Raw genomic sequence first — 19,553 nt, 5'->3', positions numbered from 1 at the left:
AGCCCTTATGACTTTACACATAGACTATTTGATTTAGTCTCCTCACTGGCTTCCTTGCTTTCACCCATCCATTTTTAATCTCTCCACACTCCCAAATTAATCTTGTTAAAACATAACTCTTCCTATCATATATTCTTTTTCGGACACTTTCAGTAGTTTCATAGTCCCTTAGGATGAAGGGCAGTTGACTGAGTGTGGCGCCTGGGGCTCCCCACTGTTGTCCCTTAACATGGCTTTACATATTTTGTATTTTGTGTCCACTGTCACTCCTTTCTCTGGCGTACATTCTCCACTCCTGTTGGTTGTTCTTCCGTGGTCTTCCATATGTCATACTCAGGGCAACTTTCAAAACTTTTGTCACATCATTTCCTCAACTGGCATTCTCTCTGAATTCCCCTGGCCTAACAAAAATTTTACTCATAATGAAACCTAGCTGAAGGGCCACCTCCTACATGCTTTCTTTTCCAGCTCCTCCAGTCCAAATTGATCTGCCTCATCTTGCTTCTTTGTATTCACTAGGTACAAGGAAACTTAGAGTCTCGGTTACCTACTTTTTCATTTCTGTATATGCTATAGGATATTCTTTCATATGTGTTAGTCTTGCTTCATCAGATTCTTTAACCGGTTGCTCTAAGTGTCTGTGGCTTTTCTTTTACATACTGCACGCGGACACACACACACACACAGCGCCCATCATATTTGGGGCATTTCTTCTGTCTGCCTTCTAGCTCTCAGTCCCCACTGCAATCAGAGGCTCTTCTTTCTTTTCTTCAATCTTGAAAACCTCTCTTGGCCCCAGGTTGGGAATCAGATCCAACCAGAATACACTATTCAAAAGTATCCGTCCCCTTAGTCAGAGGCTTTCCTGCAACAGCGACCTCTTTTTTTCCCCTTACGTTCAGTGTATGCTGTTCAAATTGCTCACCTGGGTTCTGAGTGCTTCACTGCCAGGCAGGTTCCTGACCCCATGCTGCTGCTTCCATCTTAATTATGCCACCACTTGTGGTTTAGTCCTCATTCTGTTTTATTTCTGTCACTATAGTTGTTTTTTGCAGGATATTACATACTTAGCTGTCATGTTCATGTAGGTGATATTCAAGTCACTACCTCCAATCCAAGTATTTGGTGATCTACTTTACTTCTTCACCTGTTTCCCAAACATGTATTCTTGGGTGTGGCATTATCACCCCAAATCTGACTTCTCCAGAGTCCAACCATCATTTTCCCTGGCATCTTCTTTTTCTATGACTGACCTCAGTGTACTTCCAGATTTCTAGATTCAAAACCTTGAAACCTGTGTTGCCTTCCCACATACCACATACATTACTCTTCCATTGTAGTCTTAGTCACTAAATTTTGTCCGTTTCTTGTTACATTGTCTTTTCCGTCTATTCCTTTCTTTTCATTACCTTTCAGGGCCAGGCCTTTCAATAGCTCACTGAACTCCTGGAACTAGCCACCTAACTTCTCTCTTCACCCACAGTCTTGCTTTCCTCCAGTTCTTCCTACATCCTGCTGTCACTTTCATATCACTCCCTGTTGAACTAGCTCCAGATATTTCTGTCCGTGTTCCCTATATGAAAATTCCAATTGATCTGGGCAAGCCAGACCTATTCTCTCAGCATGTACTGTATTTATCTGGCTATGTGCTCTTAGATATGCTAGTCCGATTCTCTGGAATACTCCTTTCTTTCTTTGTCATCTATGCGAGTCATACTAATATTTCATGATTTACCTCAAATCACTCTTCCTTCTGTAAAATTCCTGATCACTCTGTCATGTGGTGTCTTCTCCCTTCTCTGGCATCCTAGGCCTTCTTATGTGAATGACAATATCATGCATTCCTGCACAGATGCTACATTTTGTTACTTTGTATTGTTCATCTGCTTATCTAATATTCTTGTACTCATGACCTAACTCTACTACTTCATTTATATGCTTTTTAAGGTGTGTAATAAAACCTTTTATCTGTTTTGGCTCTTAGCACATTCCTGTATACAATATAAAGCAAGCTATTATAGTTGATGAATAAATAGTATTTTGGTAAATTTTTTTTTTTTTTTTCATGAAGCTATCCTAGAGATTGAAAAGGATTGGGGGAAGTTGGCATCTCATAGTCACATCATTTTTGTGTGAAGTGGAATTCGATGTGGGGTTTTTTGTACTATTTAATACAACTAAAACCTGATTGAATTCTATTTAAAGAAATAACCGCAGGGTGCCTTAGTCTCATGAATTATTTTTAATCACTCCAGTTATGTTGAAAATGGATTTTATTTATGTTAACTGGTCAGAACAATTGTGAGGACAGTATTTTTGCAAAGCATTATTTAGTTACTAAATTATTTTTTTTAAACTGCTAGATTCCAAGGGGTTTTGTGGCTTCCCACATCAAACAGTGATTATCTAAAACATAGGGTAGGAGGGCAGCTGATTACCCAATACACTTCCCACAAGTAACTCTGCCAGGAGGTTTTTGGAGAACCCCAAGGCAGAAATATTTTAATATCAGGGATGAACATTTTATTCAGTACCTGTTATGAACATGTCCCTGAACTACACAGTATCATTTATACATCTTGAAGAAACACTCAGGGAATAGTGACAGGCTTTGTACACATATCTTGGGCATCTTTCTGCAAATGTCAACCCCTTTAGTACACCTCTTTTAAAATACAGCTACTCATAGGAGAGGTCGGACCATATTGAGCAGTGAGAGATTTATTAAAGTTTAGTTGGCAGCCAGATAGGTGCAAGAATTTAACATTAGGTAAGTTGGAATAAGTGTTGATGTGCTTCTAGGGAAGGTGAGAGTGTCAGCAGGGAGGAGAGAGTAGCAAGTAACCAAAAACATTGTTCACTGACTTCCTACTTGGTTCTGGTGGCCCTATGTGTGTTACCCCAAATCAGCTTTCTGGCTTCTACTGTTACACATTCAACATCTGATCTGAAAGAACACATGATGCAATGACAAAAGAAGGAAATGTATTGACCTCTAATATGCATGAGAGGCAAAGTTTTTGAGAGTTCATATATCACAGAACTAGGACAAGTGGGTGCTGGTGTTACATTTTGAATGGCTGTGTTGTTCTGCATCTGTGAATTTGACACTATTATACATACTACAGTTGGCCCTCCGTATCCATGGGTCCTGCATCCACAGATCCAAACAACTGTGGATTGAAAACATTAGAATAAAACTAAAACAATGAACAGTATAACAATAAAAATAATACAGATTTTAAAACAATACAGTATGACAGCTATTTACATAGCATTTACATTGTAGTTAGGTATTAAAAGTAACCTAGAGATGATTTAAAGTATGCAGGAGGATTTTGGTATCTACGAGGGTCCTGGAACCAATCCTCCAAGGATACTGAGGGATGACTGTATATGCACAAACTACCTTTCTGTTTGCAAGGCCGCTATTTACAATTGTGAATGAGGCATAAACCCCTAAAGTAGTCCAATCTTACATTCTTCTTTGACCTTTTTTATACCTCTTTTGTATTTAATATTTAGATTGTCAGAATGGTGAAGAATTTAAAAGGCAGCCCAATAACTCTGTCGATAGGTGATGGTGCCAATGATGTTAGTATGATCTTGGAATCCCATGTGGGAATAGGTAAGATACATCTAATGAGATGGCAGCTGTAAAAAGTATCAGTATTGCTTTTAGGTAGTGTGGTCTTACATTCTAGAGTGGCTGTTTTGGTTGCTCATCTTGAATTTGAATTTTGGAATTAAAATTGTTAATTAAATGAATGCCTCATCTGATCATGCAACATGTCCATCCCAAGGTCCTGCCCTGTGGTAGAAATGTAGCAATGTAACAAAGTTAAAGGATGTTTTTCAATTAGCCAAGTAGAGTGAATTTCCCAAAGCTACTGGCAGCACAATTGATTGTTTAGCTCTTACTTTGACAGCATGCGTGAAACTTTTATTGATTTTCTGCCCCTGGCCAGACTGCCTACTTATGTTGCTGTCCTATATCTTTTGAGACCTCAACTGTTTGGGGCTAAGAAATGATAATTGATTGGCTGTTTTTAACATGGCAGTATTAATGGGTGGTTTGGGCTGTAGTGTTGAATTTATATATTGACATGCAACAACAGCTTTTCCACCACCTGTGTCACTTTTTCCTTCTCTGGTTGCTATTAGGCAGCACAGCTAACTCCCCAGCAAGTTAGTTAGCTAGTTTGTTTGTTTTGGCAGGGTGGTGGGACCAGATATGGAATTCGTATCTTGGGAATTATTGTACTGCAGTTTAGATTCCCAAATTGTTCTTTTCGTTTGGAAGTATTCCTATTTATTGTGCAACTTTTAAGTTCTACTCATTGGTTATCCAAGTGTCAAATGGCCTAAAGCTGCTCGAGCTCATAGAACCCTTGCGCTGCTAGTCAGGGTTTCATTCATGAAAGAATTTCACCGTCTTCTCATTGAGCCCCTAGACCACAAACCCCAGGTTTCTGAGTTGCCTTAATATAGCACCTAGTCTAGGGTCATACACAATTTAGCCCTTACTGAGTGACTTAATAATTTTTAAGTTGAATTTTTTTCCTTCAGATAATTTTTGCCTTGTAATGATTGAAATAATGATTCTATTTAATTGTTGTATGCTGTGTTACAAATAGGGAGTTACCAGTTAAACTTAAATTATTTGGTAAGTCTCAGTGTCACTGTTAAAGAAAGCTCTTTTGGTTTTTAAAAAAGGAAAACTAAATGATAGAATTGAACTATAACATTTAACCAAGTTGAAACTATGAAAATAAATCAGGGAGTCATTTATTCTAGAAAATGCTCACTGTATAGAGATACTCTCTTTTAGGTATTAAAGGCAAAGAAGGTCGCCAAGCAGCTAGGAATAGCGATTATTCTGTTCCAAAGTTTAAACACTTAAAGAAACTGCTATTGGCTCATGGACATCTATATTATGTGAGAATAGCACACCTTGTACAGTACTTCTTCTATAAGGTATGTGATAAAATATATGTAATTTAATTTCTTTTTAATCCAGCATTGACTCAGCTTGGTCATGGTGGTGGTGGTCTTCCTTTTTTTTTTTATGCTGCTTTTGCTATCTCATACTGAAATTTGCAGTCAACAAAGCAGAGGTTGTCTATTGGATGAATCAGAAAACAGAGATTCCTTTTGATCCAAAATATTTGATAGGAATTTTTAAGCCCTCTTTATTGAAATATAAATTAAATACAATAAAGTGTATTCATCAAAAGTGTACAGTTCCATGAGTTTTGCCAATTGTATCCATCCATGTAACCATCACACCAGTCAAAAAATAGAACATTTTGGCTTGCTAGTGGCTCATTCCTGTAATCCTAGTGCTTTGGGAGGCCAAGGTGGGAGGATCACTTGAGGTCAGGATTTTGAGACCAGCCTGGGCAATAATGAGAGACCTTGTCTCTACAAAAATAAAAATTTTCTAAAATGAAATTTTTGCAGTCATTTATAAATTGTCTATAAGCATGCCAACCAAGAGAACCACTGGTAACATTTTGATATGTGACCTTGCTGGTCTTTTGTCTGTACAAATTAATGTATATATGTATTTTTTTTGTACTTTTATACACTATACACTACATATAGGTTTTTAAAATTTTTTTGAGACATAATTTAACAAAATTCACCTTTTTTAAAGAAACATTTTCTTAAAGACAGAGTGTCTCTCTGTTGCCCAGGCTGGAGTGCAGTGGTGTGATCTTGGCTCACTGTAGCCTCTGTGTCCTGGGTTCAAATGATGCTCATGCCTCAGCTTCCCGAGTAGCTGGGATTACAAGCCCTTGCCACCACACCTGGCTGATTTTTGTGTTTTTAATAGAGACAAGGTTTCACCATGTTGGCCAGGCTGGCCTTGAACTCCTGACCTCAAGTGATCTGCCCCCCCCCAGCCTCTCAAAGTGCTGGGATTACAGGCTTGAGCCACCACACTTGGCCTAAAATTCACCATTTTAAAGTTTATAATTCAATGACTATAGTGTGTTCACTATGATGTGCAACCATCATCATTGTCTAATTCTAAAACTTTTCTATCGTTCCCAAAAGAAACCTCATACCTATTGGTATAATACATATTGCTTTGCACTTTGCCTTTTTCACTTAATTTATATTGTGAACATTTTTCTCACTCAACTTAATATTCTTCCAAAACATAATTGTGCAACATCGCAAATCCCCAATATTGGACACTGAAGTAGTTTCCTCAACAATACCTTGGTTTCCTTTTATCACGAAGCATTAGTGTATACATTAGACTGAGTCTGCATACCTGTTATTGTCTACCAGGGAATAGAATTTACTAAATTTCTTAATTAGATTCTAGTTTGTAGATAGAGTATTTAGTGCATCTTCCAACTACTCGAATCATATAGTATTTAGTATATGATTCAAGTAGTCATATTTGAATTTCATACCCTATATTTTATAAGAGTTAAAGCTCAGCACCTGATTTTGTGTGTCAGTTGTCTATAGTCAACTCTAGGTCTTTCTTACTAACTTTATATTTAAAGAAAGTATTTATTTATAAAACTATGAACCCAGTTTCACAAATTATTCTAAGACCCTGCTAGCCGGTATTTGCTGGTAGCCAGGCCAAACACTGTGGAGGAGGAAGATCATGATGATGATGGTAACCCAATATGTGTAAGGTATTTTGTGAGTTCACAAAATCACTTTTTTAAAAATGTAATCCTCACAAACATCCTATGAGACAAGTAGTATTATCTCCATTTAAGATACATGGAAAGTAGAGCTCAGAGAGATGATATAACTTGCCTTTGGCTTTCCATCCAGGAGACGATGTTCCACCATAGACTCATTTACTCCAAATCCGGGACTTTTTATGTGTCACAGTTAGGGTCTTTTGGGCCTTGCACCCAGTAACAGTAGCTTATGGAAATAAAGAGTTATTCTCTCTTGACCTCCACCTAGCAGGAGATCCCTTGAAGATTTGTCATTCAGATCTGCCTAGTAATCTGAACCTATTCCAGAGGCTTATTTTGCCTCTTTTGAGTTTTGGCCTGCAGTTTAAGCAACTGCCACCAGATGGAAGGAATGCTCTGTTAAGGAGAACAAAACAAGCTTTAAAATGGCAAATGTTGACCAGTGGTTATTTATGTAGATTATATTCTCTGTCTTAGTTAGTGTCTCTAGGCTCATTATCATCTTGGTTACTGACTCAGCAGTATTTCTTTTTTATTACTATCTTTTGTGCCAAGAGGATTTCTAAAATTTTCAACTCTATTTGGCTGAGCTAAGAGGTCTTTCTGTCCTCTCGCCATCGTCTTCAAATTGTTATTGCCCACTCCTGGAGTACTTCAGTGACAGGTCTTCCTACCTTCTGTTTCTCCATTTAATCCTCCTTATATAATTCAGCTAGATTAGTGTTTAAAGAATGCCACTTTTCAACTTGTCCCTTAGAAACTTTACTCTCCATTGTCTCAGCTTTAGTCTGGCTTTTAATGCACCCCACAATGTGACCCTGTCTTACCATATAAGTTTAAAATATATACATTCTTGCCTTGGTTCCTGCCATCAACATGTCCTGTTCATCTTTATTCATAGTTCAAGTTCTAACTTCTTTATTCAGTCAGTCAACAAATATATTTTAAACGTGTTACCATGTGCCAAGGCCTGTTTTAGGTGCTTGAGGATACACCATGGTGTAAGACAGGCAGTGTCCCTGTTCTCATGAAAATTAGATTCTGGTGGGTGAGGTAGATACCCACTCTCCCTTATCATGAAGCAACCTTGTGATCCCCTACTGAGCTCTACCTGCTTCAACCTCAGAACACTTATTTTTTTCATAAACTGTGACTCTAGAAATACTATGGACTATATTTTGCATTGTACCAGAACTGATAATGTACAAATGAGTGTTGCTTTTCCAGGTGATGACCTTGGGAGCTCTGACTCATGCTGCAGGGGTGATTCAAAACATGTTGAGCTCGTTTCTTTAGAAACATCCTCCAGAGTCAGTAGTACATTGATCTAAATATCCTCAGCTATGGTAGATGTTCATCCTTTGGGGTTGCATTTGATTTTTAAAAACAGTCTCAAGTCTCCTAGAGCTAATTCTGGAGAATTAGCTGACAGAAGGGAGGAGACTAGTTTTCTGGCATGACTGGAAAGTGGGCTGTTGAAGGGGCTTCTCGAAGAGAAGTTCAGAGACATCATGAACAAGTAACAGCAAAGAAGCTCACAGCCTGCTTTGAAGAATAGCAGTTATTTGAAAATTCTAGTCCTGGTAGTTTTGCTTAAAGACATTAATTTCAGTATTTTATAATCACACTTAGTAACTTTTACTACCTTATGACTTCCCAGCTTGTGTTTCTTTTCTGCTTGTCTTTTTAGTATTTCTAAAATTAAACAATATGTCCCTTAGGACAGTGGTCCCCAACCTTTTTGGCACCAGGGATCTCAGGCCCTAATGCTCACTTGCCTGCCGCTCACCTCCTGCTGTGCATCCTCGGGGGAGGGGAGGGGGTCCCTGACTTAGGAAAAAGAAGTTGACTCTTTTTTTGGTATCATCTGTGTGCCATCTTTGTGTGTAGTAGATGCTCAATAATGATATGTTGATTGTTTGATGAGATAGTAATAAAGGCATTAAAGCATTAGTTGATATTGTTAGTGTCAACATAATCTATAATAATTTCCCAACTATTTGTTGGCATTAATTGACTTTAAATGTACACTTGCAGCATTGTCAGTCTACTATATGGTTTGCAAATCTAATTGGTGTTAAAGATACAGTGTCATTAGGTGTTCATATTGGATGAGCTCATTTATTTCCTGGAAGAAGGATAGCAACAGATTCTCATTAAGTAAATAAGATCCTCTTCTGCCTTGATAGGGCAAAAGTTGGCCTTAATATGAATTAATCATTTTTTTAGTTGTTTCCTTGTGTCTGTGGAATAGAGGTTTATTGCATTCTGGCATTAGAAGGATTTAGGAATAATTATATAAACTATTTGGAATATAGTTTCCCATTTTAGTTTAGCAAGTTGATTAAGTGAAAATGTTAATCCTTGTCTTCATTTTTTTTTTCAGAACCTTTGTTTCATTTTGCCACAGTTTTTGTACCAGTTCTTCTGTGGATTCTCGCAACAGGTTTGTTTCCCAAGTTTTCGTTATAATGTGGTTATAATATTTGCTGTTAATAAATTACCCTTATATATTAGATTTATAGAGATTAGAGATGTATATACAAAGTAAAAGGATCTCTTGGTTTTGACGATAGCAAATGTGTATGTCTTTGCTTTACTAGCTTTCTTATTGTTATCTTCATTTTGAAATGCTTTTGGTACATCCTGTTGGAGATGTGATAACATTAAAAAGAGTATTTTGAATTTTTTCTTTTTAATCAATGTATAAAATGTTTCATAATTCTAAAATGTTAGTTTAATATTTTATCAGATGAAATCTCCCAACTTTGCAGGCTCTCAGGTTAGTTTTATAGAAAAACATTAATCTTTAAGCTATCCAAGAACCTGTGATTCCTAGAGAAAGCCTTGGATTATGTAAAGCAGCTATAGATGTTTTGCCTTCTGTTGTTTTCTGAACATGTATTACATAAGGAATATGTTATATATTAACTTGATACATAAGTGGTAGGATGGCGAGGCATCTTTGTTTTAAAAACTGTAATGGATTTGACATTGCTTCTAATGGGAGGTATAACAAAATACAGGAGCTTATAATACTCAGTGACTCAGAAATTTTATAATTAATCTATGAGAAGTTCAATGATTTTTCCAAACTGAGCTACCACATTGCCATAGGTGTTAAGTTTCTAAATTTCAAAGGCAAGCTTTACATACGCTTCTGTGAATACAAAGTACACTTATGAATACACTTATGTATTCTTCTTGGTTCCTCCTGGTAGGAAGTGATTTTCTTCTAATTCTTTGGCAGCATTTTTTTTTTTTTTTTTTAACTTTTAGGTTCAGGAGTGCATGTGCAGGTTTATATTGGCAAACTCATGCCACAGGAGTTTGGTGTGCAGTTTATTTTGTCACCCAGGTAAAAAGTATAGTACCTGGTAGGTAGCTTTTTGATCCTCTCCCTCCTCTCACTCTCCACCCTGAAGTAGACTCCAGTGTCTTTTTCCCTTCTTTGTGTCCATATGTTCTCATTGTTTAGCTCCCACTTACAAGTGAGAACATGCTGTATTTGGTTTTCTCTTTCTGCATTAGTTTGCTTAGGATGATGGCTTCCAGCTCCATCCGTGTTGCTGCAAATGACGTGATCTTATTCTTTTTTATGTTTGCGTAGTATTTCACGGTGTATATGTATCACATTTTCTTTTTCCAGTCTACCATTGATGGGAATTTAGGTTGATTACATATCTTTGATATTATGAAGAGTGCTGCAGTAAACGTGTGTGTGTGTCTTTATGGTGGAATAATTTATATTCCTTTGGGTATATACCCAGTAATGGGATTGCTGGGTTGAATGGTAATTCTGTTTTAAGGTCTTTGAGGAATCATCACACTGCTTTCCACAATGGCTAATTTACATTCTCACCAGCATTCTACAAGTGTTCCCTTTTTTCTGCAACCTTGCCAGCATCTGGTTTTTTTTCTTTTTTGACTTTTTAATAATAGCCATTCTGACTGGTATGAGATGATATCTTGTTTTTGTTTTGATTTGCATTTCTCTAATGATTAGTGATGTTGAGCGTTTTTTCATATGCTTGTTGGCTGCGTGTTTGTTTTCATTTGAAAAGTGTCTGTTCGTGTCCTTTGCCCACTTTTTAATGGGGTGATTTGATTTTTGCTTACAAATTTATGTAAGTTCCTTATAGATGTTGGGTATTAGACATTTGTCACATTCATCATTTGCAGATATTTTCTCCCGTTTTGTAGGTTGTCAGTTTACTCTGTTGATAGTCATCTTCTTGTATGCAGAAATTCTTTCTTTCTTTCTTTCTTTCTTTCTTTATTTTTTATTTATTTATTTATTTTTGAGACGGAGTCTTGCTCTGTAGCCCGGGCTGGAGTGCAGTGGCCGGATCTCAGCTCACTGCAAGCTCCGCCTCCCGGGTTTAGGCCATTCTCCTGCCTCAGCCTCCCGAGTAGCTGGGACTACAGGCGCCCGCCACCTCGCCCGGCTAGTTTTTTGTATTTTTAGTAGAGACGGGGTTTCACGGTGTTAGCCAGGATGGTCTCGATCTCCTGACCTCGTGATCCGCCCGTCTCGGCCTCCCAAAGTGCTGGGATTACAGGCTCGAGCCACCGCGCCCGGCCAGAAATTCTTTATTTAATTAGGTAACATTTGTCAGTTTTTGTTTTTGTTGCTATTGCCTCCAGCATCTTTGTGATGAAATCTTTGCCAGCTCCTATGTCCAGACTGGTATATCCTAGGTTATCTTCCAGGGTGGTTATAGTTTTAGGTTTTACATTTAAGTCTTTAATCCATCTTGAGTTGATTTTTGTATATGGCATAAGAAACGGGTTCAGTTTCAATCTTCTGCATGTGGCTAGCAAGTTATCCCGTGCCATTTATTGAATAGGGATTCTTTTCCCCATTGCTTGTTTGTGTCAGCTGTGTTGAAGATCACATGGTTGTAGATATGTGGCCTTATTTCCGGGCTCTCTGTTCTGTTCCATTGTTTTATATATGTCTGTTTTTGTACCATACCATGTTGTTTTGGTTACTGTAGCCTGTAGTATAGTTTGAAGTCAGGTAATGTAATGCCTCCAGCTTTGTTCCTTTTGCTTAGGATTGCCTTGGCTATTCGGGCTCTTTTTTCGGTGCCATATGAATATTAAAATATTTATTTCTAATTCTGTGAAGAATATAATTACTAGTTTGATAGGAATAGCATTGAACTTGTAAATTGCTTTGGGCAGTATGGCCATTTTAACAATATTGATTCTTCCTTTCCAAGAGCATGGAATATTTTTCCATTTGTTTATATCATCTCTGATTTCTTTGAGCAGTGTTTTGCAATTTTCATTTTAAAGATCTTTCACCTCGCTGGTTAGCTGTATTTCTAGGCATTTCATTATTTTTGTGGCTATTGTGAATGGGATTATGTTACTGATTTGGCTCTCAGCTTGGATGTTGTTCGTATATAGGATTGCTACTGATTTTTGTACATTAATTTTGTATCCTGAAACTTTGCTGAAGTTAACAGGTCAAGCTTTTGGGCCAAGGCTGTGAGGTTTTCTAGATATAGAATCATATTGTCTGCAAACAGGGATAGTTTGACTTCCTGTCTTCCTATTTGGATGCCTTTTATTTATTTCTCTTGCCCAATTGCTTTGGCTAGGACTTCCAGTACTATGTTAAATAGGAGTGGTGAGAGAGGGCATCCTTTTCTTCTTCTAGTTTTTGAGGGAATGCTTCCAGCTTTTGCTTGTTAAGTGTGATGTCGGCTATGGGTTTTTCTTAGATGGCTCTTATTATTTTGAAGAATGTTCCTTCAATGCCTAGTTTGTTGACAGTTTTTTAACATGATGGATTTTATTGAAAACCTTTTCTGCATCTATTGAGATGATCATGTGGCTTTTGTTTTTAGTTCTGTTTATGTGATAAATCACATTTATTGATTGGCATATATTGAACCAACCTTGCATTCTAGTGATAAAGCCTGCTTGATCATGGTGGATTAGCTTTGTGATGTGCTGCTGGATTCAGTTTGCTAGTATTTTGTTAAGTGTTTTTGCATCTATCTTCATCAAGGATATTGGCCTGAAGTTTTCTTTTTGTTGTTGGTGTTGTGTCTGTGCCAAAGTTTTCCTATCAGAATGATGCTGGCCTCAGAATGATTTAGGGAGAAGTCCCTCCTCCTCAATTTTTTGGAATAGTTTCAGTAGAAATGCTACAGATCTTCTTTATACATCTGGTAGATTTTGACTGTGACTCCATCTGGTCATGAGCTTTTTTTTGGTTGGTAGACTTTTTATTAGCAGTTTTAGAAGTCATTATTGGTCTTTTGAGGGATTCAGGAAATCCCTGGTTTTCTGACTGGTTCAGTCTTGGGAGGTTGTACATGTCCAGAAATTTAACCATTTCTTGTAGGTTTTCTAGTTTGTATGCATAGAAATGTTCATAGTAGTCTCTGAGGTTTTTTTTTTTTATTTCTGTTGTGTCTGTAGTATCATCTGCTCTGTCATTTCTGATTTTGTTTATTTGAATCTTCTCTTTTTTTTTCTTTATTAGTCCAGCTAGTGGTCTATATATATTATTAAATTTTTTCAAATAACCATCTCCTGAATTTCTTGGTCTTTTGTATGGTTTTTTGCATCTCAGTTTCCCTCAGCTCAGCTCTGATTTTGGTTATTTCTTGTTTTCTTGTAGCTTTGGGGTTGGTTTGCTCTTGTTTCTGTAGTTGCTCTAGTTGTGATGTTGGGTTGTTAATTTGATTTCTTTCTTTCTTTCTCTCTCTCTCTCTCTCTCTCTCCCTCCCTCCCTCCCTCCCTCCCTCCCTCCCTCCCTCCTTCCTTCCTTTCCCTCCCCTCCCACTCCCCCTCCCCTTCCCCTTCCCCTTCCCCTTCCCTTTCCCGAGTCTTGCTCTGTCGCCCAGGCTGGAATGCAGTAGTGTGATCTTGGCTCACTGCCACCTCCGCCTCCTGTGTTCAAGTGATTTTGATTTCTCCTGCCTCAGTCTCCTGAGTAGCTGAGATTACAGGTGCCTGTCACCACACCTGGCTGATTTTTGTATTTTATTAGAGACGGGGTTTCACCATGTTGGTCAGGCTGGTCTTGAACTCCTGACCTTAAATGATCTGCCTATGTTGACACCTCCCAAATTGCTGGGATTACGGGCTTGAGCCACTGTGCCTGGCCTTCTTTTTAACTTTTTGATGTAGGTGTTTAGTGCTATAAATTTCCCTCTTAACACTTCCTTAGCTGTGTCCCAGAGATTCGGGTATGTTGTATCTTTGTTCTTTATTAGTTTTAAAGAAATTCTTGATTTTTGCCTTAATTTCATTATTTACCCCCAAATCATTCAGGAGCAGGTTAATTTCCATGTTGTTGTATGGTTTAGAGTGATTTTCTTGGTATTCCTTTCTATTTTTATCACACTGTGGTTTGAGAGTATGGTTGGTATGATTTTTGTTTTTTGGAATTTGCTGTGGATTGTTATGTCCAATTGTGTGCTTAATTTTAGAGTATGTGCCATGTGGCGATAAGAGGAATGTATATTCGGTTGTTTTGGGGGTAGAGAGTTCTGTAGATGTCTATTAGGTCCATTTGGTCACATGTTGAGTTCAGGGCCTGAATATCTTTGTTAATTTTTGACCTCAGTGATCTGTCTCATACTGCCATCAGTGCCATGTCATTAGCCCCCAGTAGTGCCAGTTAAACAGATCATCTTTCATTGTAAATTAAGCATCTTTCAGTTTTCGGAAGTGCCATCAACCTTCTTGTATTCAAAATTAATAGTATTAGAGAGTTTCGTAAGTTCTGATCAATCCGTTTTTCTTGAACATTCAAATTGCTAGTGAGCAAAATGTTGCTAATTCCTTACTTTCTTGGATGAATGCAAGTATTAAAAATATATGAAATTCTCTTAACTAATGTGTAGCAGTGTGCTAAAGGTTAAGTTGGCTTGTTCTGGTGGAAATACTGTTTTCATTTTGAAAGGAGTCTGTTGCTTTATTATCCTTTTAAAACGTGTTTACCAAGCACAAGTTTTAGGGCAAAAAGGACTTACTCCTTATAAAACCAGCTGAGATTTAAACCGTGGATTGTCTTCAGTCTTCTTAGATTACCTTAACTGCTTATGGTTCCATAGGAGTTGATGTTTGGCTCCTTCTGTTGCTGAACTGGTAGGTTCATTCATTTGGCAACTATTTCTTGATTGCCTGCTTTGTGCCTGGATAAGTGCTGAGAATATTGCAGTGATCAAAACAAACTTTTTCCCCCCATGAAACTTGCAGTGTATAGTGATAGGGTGAAAGACAACAATCAAATATATTATGTTGGGTACTGCTATATGCTATGGTGGAAAAAAGAAAGCATAATAAAGGGATAGAGTGTGACTGGGAGAGAGAGAGCTGCTGTTATAGACATCTGAAAAGGTCTCTCTGATGAGATGACATTTGGGCAGAGACCTGGAGGTAAGAGAAGGAATAACGTGGACATCTTAAAGGAAAAGTATACCAGGTAAAAGGAAGGTAAAAGTGTACCAGGAGAGCTCAGGAGGTAATGTGATGTGCAAAATCTTTATTTTTGATTTTGGTTTTGTGCTAGTGCTGAATGTAGCAACCTTTATTGCAAATATCTTTGGAGTGCCTATGAGTAGTCTGTCTTTTTCAGTCCAGAAGCACATTAGGCATTCTCTGGAACTTGCAAGGAAGACTATGAAGAATGTAGAAATGGACCAGGGTTCAGATTCTTTACACAAAAAGCTTCCCTTTCTTTAGCAAAACTAGGATACTAAATGTCTTTTGTTTAATGAAAAGAAAACATTGTAACAGGTTTCATTAAAAAAAAAAAATAGTATTATCAACTATATCTGTTTGTTTTGGGAATATTCTGTCTCTTCTAATTATGTACCTAAGAATTACAATTATCGGTCATGTGATTTTAAAGTATCATAGTGAAACAAAAGTAGATTGATACTTCTTTTGTTTGAATGAAATTCAAGACTAAATTATACACCAGTCAATCTGAGTTGTACTTTTAAAAATTTACTTGTTAGTGAAAATGAGTAGTTTCCAAAGAAAGTATGGTGTTATGTGCCACGGACTAGTCCTCTCCTTTGAAAACAAAAAGGAATGCAACACCTTTTTTTGTACTTTTAAATTCAGTGGAGTATCTTTGTTGAGCTTAAATCTTTGTTTATAGAAAGTATGTTGGAAGTGTCTTTTAACTTCATGGAGAATGTTGCATCCATTATCATTTGCTTTGTCTCTCCTGCCAGCTAGAGTTGTAGTCCCCTCCTTGGGGTTTCCCCAATTCTGCCTCTCCATCTAGAGTTTGAACTCTCTGGTGGACAGGGGATGAATCATCTCTGTCCCTAGTACTTGTCATTTAGTAGGCACTCAGTAAATGTTCTGAAGTCAACTAGTAAACTAACTAATGCACCATTCAAGTAATTCCCAGCCTTTTGGAGTCAGTCTTCATTATGATAGTAATTATCTTTAGTAGCCATTGATTGAAAATACATTATTTTGTTAATTTTTGTCATAGTTAAATGCATTTTATTAAGGGACATTTATACATGTGAAAAATACATATGAGTATGGGGAATTATTCAGGCCACAGAAAATGTTTGTATGACAATCTTTAGCACTGTGTAGATAAATACTGATGTAAATACTTTCATCAGAATGAGGTTCATAGAATTTTTTAAATTTTTTTCAATAAAGGAGGATTTATAATATCAGAGCAGGCCTTTTCAAATGTTACAGCTTCCAATCTGTACTCATTCATTTATTCATCTAGTATTTATTGATTGTTTTTTGTATGCCAAGTTCTGTTATAGGAGCTCAAGATTGTCCAAGTTGTCCAGTCAAAGACCACCAGGAATACACTTGTAGTTGATCAAATTAGGTTTATTACTCAGTTCAGGAAGGAAGAACACATGCCATGGGAAACTGTGGGGCTTCTCAGGAAGAGGATGTTAGAAAAGACTTCCACAATTTGGACTTGAAAATACTAACCAAAAATATGTAAAATATTAACCAAAACATTTGTGACACAGGCTGATTGCTGCCTATATTTAGTTTCTCTAAGAATTCCTCACTTACACTTAATGGTGTTTGCTGAAGTAACTCCTGAATAGCTAGTTTTAGCTATTAAGCAACCTTGAAAAGTTATTAATGTCTATTAGAAATGCAACTTATAGCATGTAAACATTCTGAATAAGATTCTGTTAAAGGGGAGGTATATTAATGTGACACATCACAATATGTTAGTTTCTTTTTTATAGTTACTAGGCAGTGACCTTGTTTACAGTTCCTTTGCCACTACCAAAAGCATGTAAAAAAGTTTCTTATTTTAGCTAGTAAGTTTTCCTCATACATAAATATCATCTTGTAGATGATTGTTATGAAATTTCTTTCTTTCCTCTGTTGTTTTTCATTTTAGCCACTGTATGATGCTGCTTACCTTACAATGTACAATATCTGCTTCACATCCTTGCCCATCCTGGCCTATAGTCTACTGGAACAGCACATCAACATTGACACTCTGACCTCAGATCCCCGATTGTATATGTAAGTTAAATATATAGTTAAAACCCCCTAAGACTTTCAATGTTGTGGTTTTCATTTTACCTGTAGATGGGAAGAATGCAGAACAATGCACTTGGTTTGTGGTATGATTATGTGGTTCTCTTTGGAATTTTTAGCTATTGAAAGCAGACTGCTCAACAGGAAAATGACATATTTCCTAGGTGTGGGTTCTGTACTTGAATATATGTGAAACATTTAGTTCAGAGTCACTAATTCCTAAAACTTAAACCTACATTGTTATAGTGTTCTGGTGTCTCATGGGAAGACATGATATTTCAACTGCAAAGAAAAGAAAAAGCATACACAAAGATCTTCCGTAGTTTAGAATATTGATTCCTACTTGTTGTAGATTGAACCGATGAAGTTATATTACCCTTTCTCATGTAAACTGTGCCTATAGCATTAGCCGCCCCACACCCCTCCTTTATTAGCCCCATTCTAAAACTGTTTTGTTGAAGAAAATAATGGACTCATAAGCCATTGTATTCATTTTGTGTCAGTTGAAAATGGATGCTTTTCTCTGTGGATGGGGGACTTGGCACTAGCCCCAGTTGTTTAACTTATGATTTAATTGGATTTTTGGAATTGTAGCCTACAGCTAAGGATAAAGATATTAATTTACAGCAGATTGTAAGCATTGCTAAATAGTAGGTAGCAAGTGCATTAGAGAGGTTTGGATAGTTTATTTGTATGAAATGAAGATACACAAATTTAAGGGATTTTTTTTTTAACCGGCATGACTCATAAAATTTACATTTAGCAATTGTTAAGAATTATACAGTTGTAAAATTTATCATTTTAAAGGTCTTTATTAAAGAAAATTTCAGACATACATAAAAGTAGAGAGAATGCTATTTATATAATGAATGAATGTAAATAGTTGTTGAACCACTCAGCTTGTCCTAACCACTTAGCTTCAACAACTCTCAATTCCTTGACATTCCTATTCCACTGATAACCCCGTCTACTCTATCACAGGCTTATTTTGAAGCACATCTCAAAAACAGTTATTTCAGTATGCATGTCTTAAAGATAAGGATTTTTAAAAATAATAATACCCTATCACTTAAGTCCTTAATATCAAATAGTCAAGTTCACATTTCTCCAATTGACTCATTTTTTTCATAGCATGCTTATTTGAATCAAGATCTAAAGAAGGTCTGCACATTGCAATTGGTTTATATACTTTCGGAGTCTCTTTTAATGTGTAGGTTAACCTTGCAATTTATTTGTGGAGAAAACCAGATTATTTATGTTGTAAAATTTCTCCCAGTCTAGAGTTTGCTGATTGTATCCTCATGGTGTTTACATATTCTGCTGATCCTGTATTTGTTGTAAATGCATAATTAGATCTAGAGGAGAATCATTAGAACTTTGGTAGAAATCTTACAAGCATCAGCTCCTACTATGCTCTTTATGAAAATAAGGAACCAGGGCCCAGAAATGACTTACCTAAGGACACAGAGTACAACCAGATGCAAAATGAAGATCAGAATTCAGCCCTCTTTCCAGTGCTTTTTCTAGCAGGCCAGTGGTTTTAAAACATTGTTTTAACTGTAGTTGTTTCCAGACAACTTCTAAAGAGAAGCCCAATAGTGCAGTTGCTCTGAATGAAGTGGGGTTTGAGGAGTAGTAAGCTGAATTCCCCCCATTCAGTCCCACCAAGAGCTCAGACTAACATCTGGGCTGAAAGCCTCTGCCACTTACCGTGTGACCTTATGCAGGTTACTGCAATGTGCCTCAATTTCATCTTCAGTAATATATGGGCAACAGTAGCACCTAATCACAATGGTTTTGTGAGGAATAAATGAGCCACTATGTATTAAAGAACTTAAAAAAATAGTGCCTGACAAGTTTTCAAGCAATGATAGCTATTAATCTTACTATTCTAACACCCTCCTCCAGCCTTCAGGGCTCTGCTGAGCACTTGTATAAATTAAGAATGTCAAAAATCTGCAAAAAACCTGTTGAGTACAAAATATCGTAAGGGTTTCCATAAGGTTTTGGTGACTGTGCTGTAGGTGTAGGTCATGATTTATTGAATTTTGTATAGACTTGCCATATCTGATGCAAAAATAAAGACCGTGGCATACCTTTTGCTGAGCCCAAAGTGCAGCTTTCCTTTTTGACCTCATACTTGCAAGCCGTGAATGCCTGCTCTGACAAGACACTGCTCTTGACCTGTCACCAGAGTATAGGTAGTTTATTTACTCTGACTGTTCCTTTGTGAACACGAAGCCCTGGTCTTCCTATATGGCTTTCTGTACAGTATGCCAATTAATATTAGCAGTGGCATTGTATAGTGTATTATAGATTTTACCTTTGGTGATTTAGTGACTTGGG

The 19,553-nt window shown here is 37.1% G+C and overlaps 1 protein-coding gene across 5 annotated transcripts in view; it reads left to right on the top strand.

Moving 5' to 3' along the window:
- The first annotated feature begins 2,106 nt into the window (after window positions 1-2,106).
- LOC126946750 (phospholipid-transporting ATPase IG-like) overlaps window positions 2,107-19,553 on the top strand; it is a 38,774-nt gene continuing 21,327 nt past the window's right edge. For 2 of the 5 annotated variants that reach the window (XM_050777421.1, XM_050777422.1), the window contains exons 1-4: window positions 2,108-3,628; window positions 4,832-4,977; window positions 9,067-9,126; window positions 17,065-17,192. In XM_050777421.1, coding sequence (XP_050633378.1) covers window positions 3,535-3,628; window positions 4,832-4,977; window positions 9,067-9,126; window positions 17,065-17,192 — 428 coding nt within the window. In that variant the 5' untranslated portion in view covers window positions 2,108-3,534. Of the gene's footprint in view, window positions 3,629-4,831; window positions 4,978-9,066; window positions 9,127-17,064; window positions 17,193-19,553 lie in introns of all 5 variants that reach the window. The other 3 variants (XM_050777419.1, XM_050777420.1, XM_050777418.1) reach the window with 3 other exon arrangements.

Source organism: Macaca thibetana, chromosome X (assembly GCF_024542745.1).
Source record: "Macaca thibetana thibetana isolate TM-01 chromosome X, ASM2454274v1, whole genome shotgun sequence".
Lineage (NCBI taxonomy): Eukaryota > Metazoa > Chordata > Mammalia > Primates > Cercopithecidae > Macaca > Macaca thibetana.
This window is presented reverse-complemented; position numbering and strand designations above follow the sequence as displayed.